Source organism: Zea mays, chromosome 1 (assembly GCF_902167145.1).
Source record: "Zea mays cultivar B73 chromosome 1, Zm-B73-REFERENCE-NAM-5.0, whole genome shotgun sequence".
Taxonomy (NCBI): Eukaryota; Viridiplantae; Streptophyta; class Magnoliopsida; order Poales; family Poaceae; genus Zea; species Zea mays.
In genome coordinates, this window is record NC_050096.1 from 187,279,523 (window position 1) to 187,296,521 (window position 16,999).

General features: G+C 44.7%; 1 protein-coding gene across 1 annotated transcript in view; it reads right to left on the reverse strand.

The window, feature by feature from the left end:
- LOC103645111 (glycine-rich RNA-binding protein 3, mitochondrial) overlaps window positions 1–16,999 on the reverse strand; it is a 59,624-nt gene that overhangs the window by 42,351 nt on the left and 274 nt on the right. Inside the window, 3 exon segments of the mRNA XM_020542862.1 lie at window positions 4,719–4,739; window positions 5,348–5,430; window positions 5,433–5,468. Coding sequence (XP_020398451.1) covers window positions 4,719–4,739; window positions 5,348–5,430; window positions 5,433–5,468 — 140 coding nt within the window.

The following is a 16,999-nucleotide window of genomic DNA, read 5'->3' on the forward strand; positions in this document are numbered from 1 at the left end:
CGCGAATCTCTCGAAATCCGTTGAGCTCACCCGCGAACCTCGCGTTCTGTTGAGGAAGAAGCCAGCTGACAAAACAGACCCACCTGTCGGTGTCTACTGCCGTGATGCGCGCGCGAGGAGGCTGGGTAGCTGGCCAGTGGGGCCCACACGCCAGTGTGACCGCGCGCGGCAGGAAGGGGGTCTTGGGCCGCGCGGGGCGAATGGGGGAGTGGGCCGAAATGGGAGCAGCCGGCCCATATGAGGTTTTATTTTTTTTTCTTTTTATTTATTCATTTTCCTTTCTCTTTTCTTTTATGTGTCTCTTTTTCCTTTCATTTTTAAATTTCCAATTGAATTCAAATATGAATGTGAACTTTGTACATAAGTTAAATATACAAAATAAACATGCTAGTACTGTAGTCTTTTATTGATCCATATATTTTGTCTTGTATAGTATTTATTATTTCCAATCTTCCCCCAATTTGCACTTTTGGGATTAAATCCAATCCTCTTCTCATTATTATGTTTTCATGTTATTATTTATTTATTTATTTTTATTGTCACAAAATGCACACCAAATAAAGTCCAGCATGATGCACAGGTTATTTATGTGTTCCTGGCTCTAATTATCCTCTTTTAACTAGTGTTGATCACATGTAATGAATAGTAGAGACCACAAACTATTGAGATTATCTCTATCCTCTTCTATTACACTTTTGAGTATTACAAGTCTGGCCGGGGCCGAGGGCTTGGCGAGCTTCACGGGCTACTGGCAGAGCTAGCCGAAGCACTGGCTTGGCTTGAGGGTGGCTGGAGTGGGCTGGCCACGGTGGCCGAAGCTCTGGCGGCAATGGCAGGCGAAATTGAGCTCGCCGGAGCTAAGGAAAGGTGGCTGGCCGGTGAGGGTGAGTGCGGGGCGAAGAGAGGTGCGCCCGGGGAGGCTTTATAGGCGCGGGCGGGCACGGCCGAGGGCGTGGGCGCGCGGCGGACTTGACCGGACGCCGGGGTGAGCGCGCGCGCGGGTTGGGCGAGCTCTGGCGTGCCGACCAGTGTCGAACATTTGTGCCCGTGCGTTCTGCCCAAGTTCTGGCGCGTGTGGTCGCTCATCCGAGCCTGCACTCGCCTTGGTCAGTGCACAAAACCTCTTCTCCTCCCTACAAGCTACCATTCTTGTGTGGGGGTCATAGGATTTTGCCTACTGGTTGCAGAGATATGGAGCCAGGAAATCTGGTCTGTCTCCCTGCCCAAACCCGAGGCAAATCCAAGGTTTTGTCGTGTCTAGGGCTCGCGTCCTAATGCCATCTTCTGGCACACGACAGAGGGGTTAGTTAGACAAAATTTTGTCAATGGGGTAATTAGGATTCGAGTTAGGGATCAAGGTGAACATCCCTGATCTTTGGCTCAAGGTCTGAATTTCAGAATTCTGAAATTCAGAAATCCCATTAAGTCCCCACATGAGAAGCTTGATTTGGGGTTTTATTTGAGTTATTTTGGCTAAGCTTTCTCAACATTTCTTGTTGCTCATTAAATATACTTCAATTTTTGTAATTGGCTCAATTCATAATTTTAAACTTTTCATACCCTTTTTCTTATTTTCTTGAATTTTGCTCATAGGGCTCACTTAGGGTTTTTAATTAGGGTTGCTCATTCTTATCTTTTAAAAGACTCAATTGTTTTGATCATGATACTTTTAAGCATGTACTTGGTGAATTCTTTATTACTTAAGTTATTTTGATGCTCATGCTTGCTTTGGCTCACATAAAATAATGATTCTTGGTTTGGCATTTGAGAGGAACCCTAGGTGACACTGGGGTGTCACACTTGCCCAAGTATATCTTGGAAATTGAAGTCCTCTTCTTCCAAAGTATCCTCGGCTTTCTCCTTTCCTTTTCCAGCCATCGTGCCCGGGATCTCTTCAGCGGCTGCAGCAGCTTCTTCCGTGGCCGCATCTAGAAGCATGGTATCAATTTCAGAGAGTGTGGCCTCTAGATTTACATCTTCAGCGGTTTCAGCTTCAGCACTTTCGGCTTCGGTGGGTGCAACTTCGGCAGCAGCAGTGCTCTCAATAGCTAGAGTCTTTGACGTCGATGCCAGCGGCGGTGTCTGCTCGATAACTTCAACTACATGAATAATTCTTCGTTTTTTTGGCTCATCTGGCTTCTTCGCTACCGAAGGCTCCTTTTCCTTCTGAAAAAGCTTCATCAGATGTGGCCCTAGTGGACTTAGCTTGACAAGCAAAGATTCAGTCATTACCTTTAAAATTACTTCCACATCGGCAGCAGGAGGTGTTGAAGGAGCTTCATCCTCAATATCAGTCGTTTTTCGCTTTAGAGCCGCAGCTTTCCTTTTCTTCGAAGCAGCTATCTTCGGCTCAGGGCTTAATTTTCTTTTCTTCAAAGTTTCTTCATCCTTTTTCACCAATTTAGCAACTTCTTTATCCAGGATGCTAGCAACTCTTTTTCTTTTTTGTCCTTCGGCACCTCTGTCCAATCGCTCATAGTCAGGATACTCAAAATTCAGGGCATCCATCACCCGGTTCAACCTTCGCTTCGGTCGGGTGCCGAAGGCTGCAGTCATTAATTGATCTTCTTTTTTAGAATAGTTTCCAAGGATCTCGTTGCACGTAACTTCAATCATGTCTAACCATTCTTGGCAAGGTTCTTTGAAGTGTTTCTTGAATTTATAGTAATAGGGCAACCGAATAAGTTCCTTCTTTTTCTTTTCCCCTTTGAGCTTCGGCATGTCCCATTCTTTCAAAGTTGGGAATACTCTAAAAGCTAAGAATTCTTGCACCAGATCCCTAGTACCAATGTGCTTCGCAATAACTCGAAATTCGCCCAGTGCAATTTGGCATGGACTCTCCGGTTTCATGTCGCACCGGGGCCTAGTCTCTCCGAAGATTAATTCTAATGGGCTTTGAACCAGCTTCTCCTTTTTCTCATCAACTTTGACATAAAACCATTCAGTCTTCCAGCCAGCTGGCCATTTGGTACGATAGCTAATAACTAGAGACTTCGCATCTTTGCGATAAGCAAAATTGTAATAGCCGAAGTTCTCGTGCAGCCCATCTTCTCTAGCTTTTGTCTGATAATGAAGCTCACGTGCCCAGCAGAAGCCTTCGGCAAACGGTTCTGCCCCCTGGCTTCGAAGAGCCCAGATGTAGACGCTAAGCCTAACGATGGCGTTAGGAGTTAGCGGATGAAGATAAATCCCAAACTTCTCCAAAACATCCGCAATCATCTCATTCAAAGGAAATCTTAATCCTACTTTAAAAAGCTTTTAAAGGCTACCACCTCATCCTTTTCTGGCTTTGGAGCAATTTCCTCTCCGCCAAAGCGAATCAGCTTCTTTTTGGCTTCCCTAAAATAGCCTAACTTCATCAACTTAGGCATATCATCTTCGGTAACAGTGGACCTCCCAAACTCCAGTTGGCTGGGTTTAGATGGCAGGGCACTGTAATCATCTTCAGATTCACCTTCCTCAGCACCAACCTGCTCAGCTTCAGCAGCAGGTGCACCTTCGTCAGAAACATTCTCCGACACTACCAGCCCCGACCGTTTCATCACTTCAGAAATTGGAGCGGTTTCAGCAGCTTCGGCTTCTTCTCCGTCACGTGTAACCCTAGCAGTGGAACGTATCCTTGCCATTTGATGATGAATTCCTCACAATTTTTGATGAAGTTGTTGACTTTTTTAATTTTCCCGAAGCTCTTCCTCTTGTGACGAAGCAAAACCAACAGCGGTGCTTCGGTTGAGTGCGATGAACAAGCTTCGGCTATGGTCAAATTTTTGGCAGCAAAACAGTGCAATAGCAATGAATGTTGTGGTAACTTCACACCTACATGTCTGTTTATATAGTGCCGCAGGTGGGAAGGTGAATTGCCAAGTCTTCCGCACCGGACGAATAGTCGCCCGCACCCACTGAATGGTGGGCCACAGAACCCGAGAAGGTGAATCGCCAGGACGCGCGTACCCGTTGCATGGTGGGACCATTTCACGCTCAGAATATTGCGATCGTTTCTCGGCAACGAGCTCAGGGAAGGTGTTTTTCGGACCTTCGGCTCTCTGAAGCCTAGGAGACTTTTTCATGGATCAAGCTCGTTACGAAAAACGATCTAGCATCGCGAAGGGGCTACTATTGGGGGCATGCTTCGTCGTCGAAGATCCTGTAAGAAGAAACACCTTCGGCAGATCCTCTCAAAAGCAATGCCGAAGCTATCATCCATAAAGCTTCGGCATAGTGGCATGTCTCAAGACGAAGGACTGCACCGACTTAAAGACGAAATGACCGATTGATCCATGAGAGTCTGTGTCATAATTGTAATCTTTTGTAAAGGGCATGAGTGTAATATCTCACAGGTTGTGCCCTGTGCCTATAAATAGATGAACAGTACCCCCGTACTGTTCACGCTCGCTTGTATTCACTCGCACGGCATACTCGGATTCTCACCTTCTGTCAAGCCGAAGGTATAAATGTAATTCAGTATTATCCATGTTTATTCATGATTATATAATAAAATGTCTAAATGATATCATATGATTATTCATGTTTTTTATGTGTCATATGATCCTGCTTTCCATTGTATATTGAGATGATGAAGGTACGTCCTTCATGACCTTCGTCTGAAGATCATTATATCCTAAGGGAAATAATGCTTCGAAGGACGAAAGGTCTTTAATCATTAACTTTTGTGTTGCCTTGTTCTTAATTCATAGCATTTGAGAACAAGTCCCCAACACTATGGTTCTCTTAATCTCAACCTAGGAGTAAGCAAGAGGAAGTACTATTATGTAAATTTTAGATGTGAACGTGTGGGGAATGCAAAGATTAATGAGTGATGCATGAGGTATGGCACAAATGAAACTTCAAATGGATAAATGAAGAATGTGAAATCACATCTGGAATAGCTACATTATGAAAAACTTAGCAAACTAGTATCCTAAATTGAATCAGAAACACCAATGGTAGTTCGCGAATCTAGCACAGCGAGATAATATACATTGACATGACATTTGCTTGAACTAACGAAGCAAACAGAAAGACATACAGTCACCAAAGCAACGCTAATGTTTGTTTAAAATGCACTCATAACTTGGTAGCAAAAAACATAACTACACCTAGAAGTGATCAATCCTAATAGGCATATAAATTGATAATCCATGTCCATTTATAGTACAAGGTGTAATTTATATTTTAATACATATAAATGCGATAAAATAAATGGTTTTATATCCTTATTATCACAAAAATGATTACCTAATGTGCATGCATCGACAAAACATGTATAATAGCTAAAGCGAAGAAATAACAAAATAGAGAAATTTAACTCCTAAGTGATGATACAGACTTGCTGAGAAACAAAAGTTACTTGCTTCCCATCGATAACATGATTGTCTTCTATCACTTTATCAACAACAACAAGGTTAGAGTATGCAATGAAGCCAAAACCAGTGGTTGAGACGTGTGCCTAACATTCATTATCACTGAATCTGAAAGGATCACGATGCCCAAGAGGGGGTGAATTGGGCTTTTCTAAAAAATCAACAACAATTAAACCCTAAGCATGAGCCCAACTTCACCCAACTACTAGCAATAAGTAAATACTACTAAAAAAACAACAACTCTAAGTCATTACTTCAAATACTTGCTAAGCAATTGAACAAAGTTAAATGCTCAAATTAAATGCGGAATGTAAAGCAAGGTTAAGATGACTACTCCAATTTTTTGCCGAGGTATCGAAGAGTCGGCACTCTTTTCTAGTCCTCATTGGAGCACCCGCGCAAGGGTATCGCTCCCCCTTGGTCCTCGCAAGAACCAAGTGCTCACTATGAGGTGATCCTTTTGAAAGGGAAATGTGACCTTGGGCCATTTCTAAGTATTTTGGTGATTAAGTGTCCAACACAAATGGTTATGTGTTAAACTATGCCAAATGGTGGACAAAGCTAGTGCAAATCAAGACAAAGGTATGATTCTAGACTTAGTACATTGGTTTTTGTGTACTAACATATTTGTCTAAGTGCTAGAATCAGAGAAAAGACAAAAGGAAAAAGAGTTGGCTGTGTACAGCCAACTGCTGTTCAGTCTGGGTGCACTGGACTGTCCGGTGGTGCACCGGACAGTGTTCGGTGCGCCAGGCTGGCTCTGGCGAAAAGGCTGCTCTCGGGTTTCATCGGCGGCGTACGGCTATAATTCACCGGACTGTCCGGTGGTGCACCGGACTGTCCGGTGAGCCAACGGTCGACTGCGTCAACGGTCGGCCACGCAATCCGCGCGTGACGCGTGGCCGAGCCAACGGTCAGAAGGGGGCACCGGACTGTCCGGTGTGCACCGGACAGTGTCCGGTGCGCCAACGACTCCAAATCTTCAACGGTCGGCTGCGCCAGAGTAGGAAAGCAATCAGCACCGGACAGTGTCCGGTGCGCCACCCGACAGAAGGCAAGAATTGCCTTCCTGGATTGCTCTCAACGGCTCCTAGCTGCCTTGGGGCTATAAAAGGGACCCCTAGGCGCATGGAGGAGGACACCAAGCATTCTTTGATCATCTCTTAGCACCAAGACATCTCTCTAGCGCATTTGATTCGTTGTGATAGCAATTTGAGCTCCTCTTGAGTTGAGAACTCCGTGTGTGATCTTAGAGCTCAAGTTGTGACTTGTGTGCGTGTTTGTGCTCGTGCTTTGAGGCTTGTGTGTGTTGATATTCCCACTCTTACATCTATGCTTCTTTGTGATCATCTCATTGTAAGGGCGAGAGGCTCCAAGTTGTGGAGATTCCTCGCAAACGGGAAAGAGTAAAGAAAGAAGAACACCGTGGTATTCAAGTTGATCATTGGATCACTTGAAAGGAGTTGAGTGCAACTCTCATCCATTGAGACGCCACAACGTGGACTAGGCAAGTATTGTACTTGGCCGAACCACGGGATAAATCCTTGTGTCTCTTGTGCTTGTTCTCACTGTGTCAATTGTGGTTCACAAGAGCTCTCCTTAGCCACTTGATTTCATTGTGCTAACACTTAATCAAGTTTGTGGCTTTAAGTTTCAAGTTTTTACAGGATCACCTATTCACCCCCCCTCTAGGTGCTCTCAATTGGTATCGGAGCCGTTCTCTTCACAAAAGGGACTAATCGCCCGAAGAGATGGATCCTAAGGGAAAGGGGATGGTGGTCAACGATAAGGAGAAGGAGTCCATCTTCAACGAGCCGAGGGATGACAAAGCCACTGACTCCGGCTCGAGCCAAAAGAAGAAGGACGGGAAGAAGAAGAGGTAGATCAAGAAGATAGTCTACTACGACAGCGACGAGTCTTCCTCTTCCCAAAAGGACGACAAATACGAGGAGAAAAAGAAAACAGTTAACTCGAACTTTTCTTTCGATTATTCTCGTATTCCGCAAAGTTCCAATGCTCATTTACTTTCCATTCCACTTGGTAAACCTCCTCACTTTGATGGAGAGGACTACGGATTTTGGAGTCACAAAATGCGTAGTCACTTGTTCTCTCTCCATCCAAGCATATGGGAGATAGTAGAAAATGGAATGCAATTTGACAGTACGGATAGTCCCATATTTATCAATGAACAAATTCACAAAAATGCACAAGCTACTACTGTTTTGTTAGCATCATTGTGCAGGGAAGAATATCATAAGGTGAGCGGCTTGGATAACGCCAAGCAGATTTGGGACACCCTCAAGATCTCGCATGAGGGGAACGATGTCACCATGCTCACCAAGATGGAGTTGATGGAAGGCGAACTAGGAAGGTTCACGATGATCAGGGGGAGGAGCCAACTCAAACTTACAACAGGCTCAAGACCCTGGTCAACAAAATAAGGAGCTATGGAAGCATGAGATGGACGGACCATGACGTCGTCAGGCTTATGCTAAGGTCCTTCACCATCCTTGATCCGCATCTTGTAAACTTTATTCGTGAAAATCCTAGGTACAACAAGATGACACCCGAGGAGATACTTGGAAAGTTCGTAAGCGGGCGAATGATGATCAAGGATGCGAGATATGTTGATGAGGCGTTAAATGGCCCAATCCACGAGCCTCAAACCATTGCTCTAAAAGCAACAAGTAGCAGGGAGGTGCTATCTAGCAAGGTGGTGCAAGTTGAGGCGGCCGGGCTAAATGAAGATGAGATGGCCCTCATCATCAAGTGCTTCAAGACGGCGCTCAAAGGTCGCAAGGAGCATCCTAACAAGAGCAAGACGAAGGGGAAGCGCTCCTGCTTCAAGTGTGGTAAGGTTGGTCACTTTATTGCTAACTGTCCTGATAATGATAGTGACCAGGATCAAGAAAAGAAGAGGGAAAAGAAAAATACTTACAAGAAAGCGAAGGGCGAGGCACACCTTGGCAAAGAGTGGGACTCGGATTGCTCTTCATCCGACGACGAAGGACTTGCCGCCTCGGCCTTCAACAAATCATCCCTCTTCCCCAACGAGCATCACACCTGCCTCATGGCAAAGGAAAAGAAGGTATGCACTAGGAATACTACTACATATGCTTCTTCAAGTGATGATGAATCTAGCGATGATGAAATAGACTATGCAAGTTTATTCAAAGGTTTAGATAGAACTAAAATTGATAAAATCAATGAATTAATTGATGCTTTGAATGACAAGAATAGATTGTTAGAAAAGCAAGAGGATCTTTTGTATGAAGAGCATGATAAATTTGTAGATGTCCAAAAATCTCTTGCTTTAGAAGTTAAAAGGAATGAAATGCTTTCTTGTGACTTATCTTCATGCCATGAGACTATTTCTAGTTTAAAAAATGTTAATGATGATTTAAATACTAAGCTAGAAGTAGCAAATAGATCTAGTTCTTGTGTAGAACATGTAGTGATTTGCAATAGGTGTAAGGACTTTAATGTTGATGCATGTGTTGAACACCTTACTTCTATTGCAAAACTAAATGGTGAAGTGGCTAGTCTTAATGCCCAACTTAAGACTAGCAAAAATGAATTTGATAAACTAAAATTTGCAAGGGATGCCTACATTGTTGGTAGACACCCCTCAATTAAGGATGGACTTGGCTTTAAGAGGGAAGCCAAGAACTTAACAAATCATAAGGCTCCCATCTCCGCCAAGGAGAAAGGGAAGGCCCCTATGGCTAATAGTATTCAAAAGAATCATGCTTTCATTTATAGTGATAGAAAATTCTCTAGAAATGCTTATAGGAATTATTCTTACGATTCATATGCTATGCCTGCTTCTAGTTCTTCTATTGTGCATGATATGCCTAGGAAAAATGTTATTCATCATATGCCTAGGAGAAATGTTGTTCATGTACCTAGGAAAGCAAGTAATGAACCTTCTACAATTTATCATGCTTGCAATGCTTCCTTTGCAATTTGTAGAAAGGATAAGAAAGTAATTGCTAGGAAATTAGGGGCAAAATGCAAGGGAGACAAAACTTGCATTTGAGTCCCTAAGGCTATTGTCACTAACCTTGTAGGACCCAACAAGAGTTGGGTACCTAAGACCCAAGCCTAAATTTGCCTTGCAGGTTTATGCATCCGGGGGCTCAAGCTGGATTATCGACAGCGGATGCACAAACCACATGACGGGGGAGAAGAAGATGTTCACCTCCTACGTCAAGAACAAGGACTCCCAAGATTCAATCATATTCGGTGATGGGAACCAAGGCAAGGTTAAAGGACTAGGGAAAATAGCAATTTCATCCGAGCATTCCATTTCAAATGTGTTTTTAGTAGAATCTCTCGGATATAACTTGTTGTCCGTTAGTCAATTATGTAATATGGGGTATAATTGCTAATTTACAAATGTAGATGTGTCTGTCTTTAGAAGGAGTGATGGTTCATTAGCTTTTAAGGGTGTACTAGACGGCAAACTCTATTTAGTTGATTTTGCAAATGAGGAGGCCGGTCTAGATGCATGTTTAATGGCTAAGACTAGCATGGGCTGGCTGTGGCATCACCGTCTAGCACATGTGGGGATGAAGAACCTTCACAAACTTCTAAAGAGAGAACATGTGTTAGGACTAACGAATGTGACTTTCGAAAAAGATAGACCTTGTGCAGCTTGTCAAGCAGGTAAACAGGTGGGAAGTACTCATCACAGCAAGAATGTAATGACCACATCAAGACCTCTGGAGTTACTTCATATGGACCTCTTCGGACCCATCGCCTACCTAAGCATAGGAGGAAGTAAGTATGGTCTTGTTATAGTTGATGATTTTTCCCACTTCACTTGGGTATTCTTTTTGCAGGATAAAACAGAAACCCAAGGGACCCTCAAGCGCTTCCTAAGGAGAGCTCAAAATGAGTTTGAGCTCAAGGTGAAGAAGATAAGGAGCGACAACGGGTCTGAGTTCAAGAACCTTCAAGTGGAGGAGTACCTTGAGGAGGAAGGAATCAAGCATGAGTTCTCTGCTCCCTACACACCACAGCAAAACGGTGTGGTAGAGAGGAAGAACAGGACACTCATAGACATGGCGAGGACGATGCTTGGAGAATTCAAGACGCCCGAGCGGTTTTGGTCGGAAGCCGTGAACACGGCTTGCCACGCCATAAACCGGGTCTACCTTCATCGCCTCCTCAAGAAGACTTCATATGAGCTACTAACCGGTAACAAACCCAACGTTTCATATTTTCGTGTTTTTGGGAGCAAATGTTATATTCTAGTGAAGAAAGGTAGAAATTCTAAGTTTGCTCCCAAAGCTGTAGAAGGGTTTTTGTTAGGGTATGACTCAAATACAAAGGCGTATAGGGTCTTCAACAAATCATAGGGTGTGGTTGAAGTCTCTAGCGATGTTGTATTTGATGAGACTAATGGCTCTCCAAGAGAGCAAGTTGTTGATCTTGATGATGTAGATGAAGAAGACGTTCCATCGACCGCAATACGCACCGTGGTAATTGGAGATGTGCGGCCACAGGAACAAAAGGAGCAAGATCAACCTTCTTCCTCAACAATGGTGCAACCCCCAACTCAATACGATGAACAGGTTCATCAAGAAGAGGCGTGTGATCAAGGGGGAGCACAAGATGATCATGTTATGGAGGAAGAAGCACAACATGCCCCTCTAACTCAAGTTTGAGCGACGATTCAAAGGAATCATCCCGTCGACCAGATATTGGGTGATATTAGCAAGGGAGTAACTACTCGCTCTAGATTAGTTAATTTTTGTGAGCATTACTCTTTTGTCTCTTCTATTGAGCCTTTTAGGGTAGAAGAGGCCTTGCTAGATCCGGACTGGGTGTTGGCCATGCAGGAGGAGCTCAACAATTTCAAGAGAAATGAAGTTTGGACACTGGTGCCACGTCCCAAACAAAACGTTGTGGGAACCAAGTGGGTGTTCCGCAACAAACAGGATGAGCACGGGGTGATGACAAGGAACAAGGCACGACTTGTGGCAAAAGGTTATGCCCAAGTCGCAGGTTTGGACTTTGAGGAGACTTTTGCTCCTGTGGCTAGGCTAGAGTCAATTCGCATATTGTTAGCCTATGCCGCTCACCATTCTTTCAGGTTGTTCCAAATGGATGTGAAGAGCGCTTTCCTCAATGGGCCAATCAAGGAGGAGGTGTACGTAGAGCAACCCCCTGGCTTTGAGGATGAACGGTACCCCGACCACGTGTGTAAGCTCTCTAAGGCGCTCTATGGACTTAAGCAAGCCCCAAGAGCATGGTATGAATGCCTTAGAGACTTTTTAATTGCTAATGCTTTCAAGGTTGGGAAAGCCGATCCAACTTTATTCACTAAGACTTGTGATGGTGACTTATTTGTGTGCCAAATTTATGTCGATGACATAATATTTGGTTCTACTAACCAAAAGTCTTGTGAAGAGTTTAGCAGGGTGATGACTCAAAAGTTTGAAATGTCGATGATGGGTGAGTTGAACTACTTCCTTGGGTTCCAAGTGAAGCAACTCAAGGACGGCACTTTCATCTCCCAAATGAAGTACACGCAAGACTTGATCAAGCGGTTTGGGATGAAGGACGCCAAGCCCGCAAAGACTCCAATTGGAACAGACGGACACGTCGACCTCAACAAAGGAGGTAAGTCCGTTGATCAAAAAGCATATCGGTCTATGATAGGTTCCTTGCTTTACTTATGTGCTAGTAGACCGGATATTATGCTTAGTGTATGCATGTGTGCTAGATTTCAATCTGATCCAAGGGAGTGTCACTTAGTCGCCGTGAAGCGAATTCTTAGATATTTAGTCGCTACGCCTTGCTTCGGGATCTGGTATCCAAAGGGGTCTACCTTTGACTTAATTGGATATTCAGACTCCGATTATGCTGGATGTAAGGTTGATAGGAAGAGTACATCAGGGACGTGCCAATTCTTAGGAAGGTCTCTGGTGTCTTGGAATTCTAAGAAACAAACTTCTGTTGCCCTATCCACCGCTGAGTATGTTGCCGCAGGACAGTGTTGCGCGCAACTACTTTGGATGAGGCAAACCCTCCGAGACTTTGGCTATAATCTGAGCAAAGTCCCACTCCTATGTGATAATGAGAGTGCTATCCGCATGGCGGATAATCTTGTTGAACACAGCCGCACAAAGCACATAGACATCTGGCATCACTTTTTGAGAGACGACCAGCAAAAAGGAGATATCGAAGTGTTTTATGTTAGCACTGAGAACCAGCTAGCCGATATCTTTACCAAGCCTTTAGATGAGAAGACCTTTTGCAGGCTGCGTAGTGAGCTAAATGTCTTAGATTCGTAGAACTTGGATTGATTTATAGCATACATGTGTTTTATGCCTTGATCATGTTCCTTATGCATATTGTTGTTTATTTATGGTGCTCAAGTTGTACAAGCACTCCCCGGACCTCACAAGTCCATTTGCAAGTGATGCACATATTTAGGGGGAGATGTGCTACAACTTGACCCTTTGAGACTAACCATGTGTTAGAGCTTGCTTGATTTAGTCTCAAAGGTGGATTGAAAGGGAAAGATGGAGTTGGACCATGAAAGACTTGCACTGCACTCCGATGAGAGGGTAACTTACTCCAAGTTCATCTCCATACTCTCATTGCCTTTTATTTTGAGTTGAAGATTTTGGTGAGGCAATGGGGTTTAAGGGCCAAAAAGATCCTGTTTTGGTGCTTGATGCCAAAGGGGGAGAAATTAAGGCTAAAGCAAATGGATCAGCTACCACTTGAGAATTTTGAAAATAGTAGAGCTAGAACTTTTGTTTTAGCAAAATACTCTAAGTGTCTATTTTTGTCAAAAGTTGGTCTCTTGTGGGGAGAATGTTTGATTATGGGAAAAGGGGGAGTTTTTGAATCTTTAATCAATTTCTCTTAGAATATCTTTCTCTATGCCTCAACAAGTGAATTTGACTTAGAGATAGGAAATTGAGTTTGATTTGCAAAAACAAACCAAGTGGTGGCAAAGAATGATCCAAATATGCCAAATTTGAATCAAAACAAATTTTTGTTCTCGTTTGCATTGATGTTGCACTTCTATATGTTGCTTTTTGTTGTGTTGGCATAAATCACCAAAAAGGGGGAGATTGAAAGGGAAATGTGCCCTTGGGCCATTTCTAAGTATTTTGGTGATTAAGTGTCCAACACAAATGGTTATGTGTTAAACTATGCCAAATGGTGGACAAAGTGCAAATCAAGACAAAGGTATGATTCTAGACTTAGTACATTGGTTTTTGTGTACTAACATATTTGTCTAAGTGCTAGAATCAGAGAAAAGACAAAAGGAAAAAGAGTTGGCTGTGTACAGCCAACTGCTGTTCAGTCTGGGTGCACCGGACTGTCCGGTGGTGCACCGGACAGTGTCTGGTGCGCCAGGCTGGCTCTGGCGAAAAGGCTGCTCTCGGGTTTTGGCGGCGGCGTACGACTATAATTCACCGGACTGTCCGGTGGTGCACCGGACTGTCCGGTGAGCCAACGATCGACTGTGTCAACGGTCGGCCGCGCAATCCGCGCGTGACGCGTGGCCGAGCCAACGGTCAGAAGGGGGCACCGGACTATACGGTGTGCACCGGACAATGTTCGGTGCGCCAACGGCTCCAAATCTTCAACGATCGGTTGCGCCAGAATGTCCGGTGCACCACCCAACAGAAGGCAAGAATTGCCTTCCTGGATTGCTCTCAACAGCTCCTAGCTGCCTTGGGGCTATAAAAGGGACCCCTAGGCGCATGGAGGAAGACACCAAGCATTCTTTGATCATCTCTTAGCACCAATACATCTCTCTAGCGCATTTGATTCGTTGTGATAGCAATTTGAGCTCCTCTTGAGTTAAGAACTCCGTGTGTGATCTTAGAGCTCAAGTTGTGACTTGTGTGCGTGTTTGTGCTCGTGCTTTGAGGCTTGTGTGTGTTTCTCTTCCCACTCTTACATCTGTGATTCTTTGTGATCATCTCATTGTAAGGGCGAGAGGCTCCAAGTTGTGAAGATTCCTCGCAAACGGGAAAGAGTAAAGAAAGAAGAACACCGTGGTATTCAAGTTGATCATTGGATCACTTGAAAGGAGTTGAGTGCAACTCTCGTCCATTGGGACGCCACAACATGGACTAGGCAAGTATTGTACTTGGCCGAACCACGGGATAAATCCTTGTGTCTCTTGTGCTTGTTCTCACTGTGTCAATTGTGGTTCACAAGAGCTCTCCTTAGCCACTTGATTTCATTGTGCTAACACTTAATCAAGTTTTTGGCTTTAAGTTTCAAGTTTTTACAGGATCACCTATTCACCCCCCCCCCCTCTAGGTGCTCTCACCTTTGCCACTCCGGCGCGGTCGATCCTTCACGACCGCTTACAATCTTGAGTCGGGTCACCAAAAATCCTCCAGGGTGATCACCACGCTCGAAATGCCATCAAGTCGTATAGGTTATGTCGATCACCAAGAGTAACAAGCCATAGACTTTCACTTGACCAAAAGAAGCCTAATGCATGTGGTGTTTGCTCTAGGTGGCTCTCACTTGCACTAATGAGGTCCTAACACTGGATTAAGATTTTATAATCACCTCACTAGGCTTTGTAGTGCTTGCAATGCTCTAGTAATGTGTGAGCTTTAATGTGGGTAGCAAGACACTCAATGAGGTAGGTGGAGGGGGTATAAATAGCCCCACCCACCAAACTAGCCGTTACCTGGCTGTTCTGCGCATGGGCGCACCGGATAGTCCGGTGCGCCACCGGTGTGCTAACGGTCGGCTCCAACGACTAGTTCTGACAGCTAGTCGTTGGGCTGATGGTGCACCGGACAGTCCAGTATGATGGCTAAAATTCATTTTCCAAACTCGTTGCTCTCGGGTTCTCTCGGGGGCAGAGGCGCTGCCCCCAGGGCTAGCTGGCCCCACTGTTAGGGGGCGCACCGGACGGTCCGGTGCACCTAAGACAGAAACCCTAACTTCTTTTTCCTTTGGTTTTTCTAAACCGTTTTCGTTCTAACTAGTGAGTGTGTTATAGAGTGACACCTAGCACTAGATGTGAGTGTGAATATGCAACAACACTACACTAGAAATCTCTTGGTCAACCTACTCATCCATAACCCCTCTTTATAGTACGGCTAAAATAAAAATCGAAGACCTAATTCTATACCGAGTGTCCGCAACTCCTTCGACACTCAGAATATGAAGACCTTCATCTTTTGATTCGTGTTTTCATCAGTCGTCGCTTCAAGTTCTCATCTCTGGGACTGTTTTCATCGTTGTAGCACAACTTCCTGTAATGCGACCTAACTTACCATTTGCTCTGCAAAACACACGTTAATCACATATAATCTTATGTTGTCATTAATCACTAAAACCAACCAGGGGCCTAGATGCTTTCAGAATTAACTATGTCTCCATACTGTTCAAAATGCCTCACAAATGTAGTTGTTGAGAGCACCTAGAGGGGGGTGAATAGGTGATCCTGTAAAATTAAACACTAAATAGCCACAAAACTTAGTTATAGAGATGTTAGTGCGACTAAGTAGTTTTGAGGCGAGTTCTTGTGGACAAAACAATCACAGAGAAAGCAACACAAGAGACACGCGATTTTTATCCCGTGGTTCGGCCAAGTGACACTTGCCTACTTCCACGTTGTGGCGTCCCAATGGACGAGGGTTGCACTCAACCCCTTTCAAGTGATCCTATGATCAACTTGAATACCACGACTTTCTTCCTTATAGTCTTTCTTCCGTTTGCGAGGAATCTCCACAAGTTGGAGCCTCTCGCCCTTACAATAAAGATCACAAAGAAAACACAGAGTAAGGTTGGGAGAGCAACACACACAAGACACAAATCCACATCATACACACGCACACAAGCCAAGACTTGAGCTCGAAACGTAGCACAGAGAGTTCACAACTCGAACGGAGCTCAAATCACTAACACAATCGATCAAAATGTGCGGTGGCGGAGTGTGGGAGTCTTAGAATGCTTAGTGAATGCTTAGGTAACTCCTCCATACGCCTAGGGGTCCCTTTATAGCCCTAAGTCAGCTAGGAGCCGTTGGAGGCCAATCTTGCCTTCTGTCGGGTGGCGCACTGGAGAGTCCGGTGCATCACCGGACAGCTACTGTTCATGTCAGGTGCTTGATTTCTTTCCATACGAAGAGCAGCCGACCGCTGGTCCCCAGAATCGGTTGGCGCACCGGACAGTCCGGTGTGCAAAACCGATCGTTGGCGCGGCCACGTGTCGCGTGAAGATTGTGCGGTCGACCGTTGACGCAGGCGACAGTTGGCTCACCGGACAGTCCGGTGCACCACCGGACAGTCCGGTGAATTATAGCCACGTCGCCCCATTGCAATTTCCGAGAGCGACGAGTTCTCCGCGGATGACTCACCGGACAGTCCGATGAATTATAGTCGTACACCACCATCGATTCCCGAGAGCAGCACTTTCACCGGAGACCAGCCTGGCGCACCGGACACTATCCGGTGCACCACCGGACAGTCCGGTGTGCCAGACTGAGCTGAAGTTTGGCTGCACAGAGCCAAGTCCTTTACATTTATTTTCTCTTTCTTTTTTCACTGTTTCTAGCACTTAGACAAACACATTAGCGTTCAAAAAAACAATATACTAAGTCTAGAAACATACCTTGTGCCTTGATTTATACT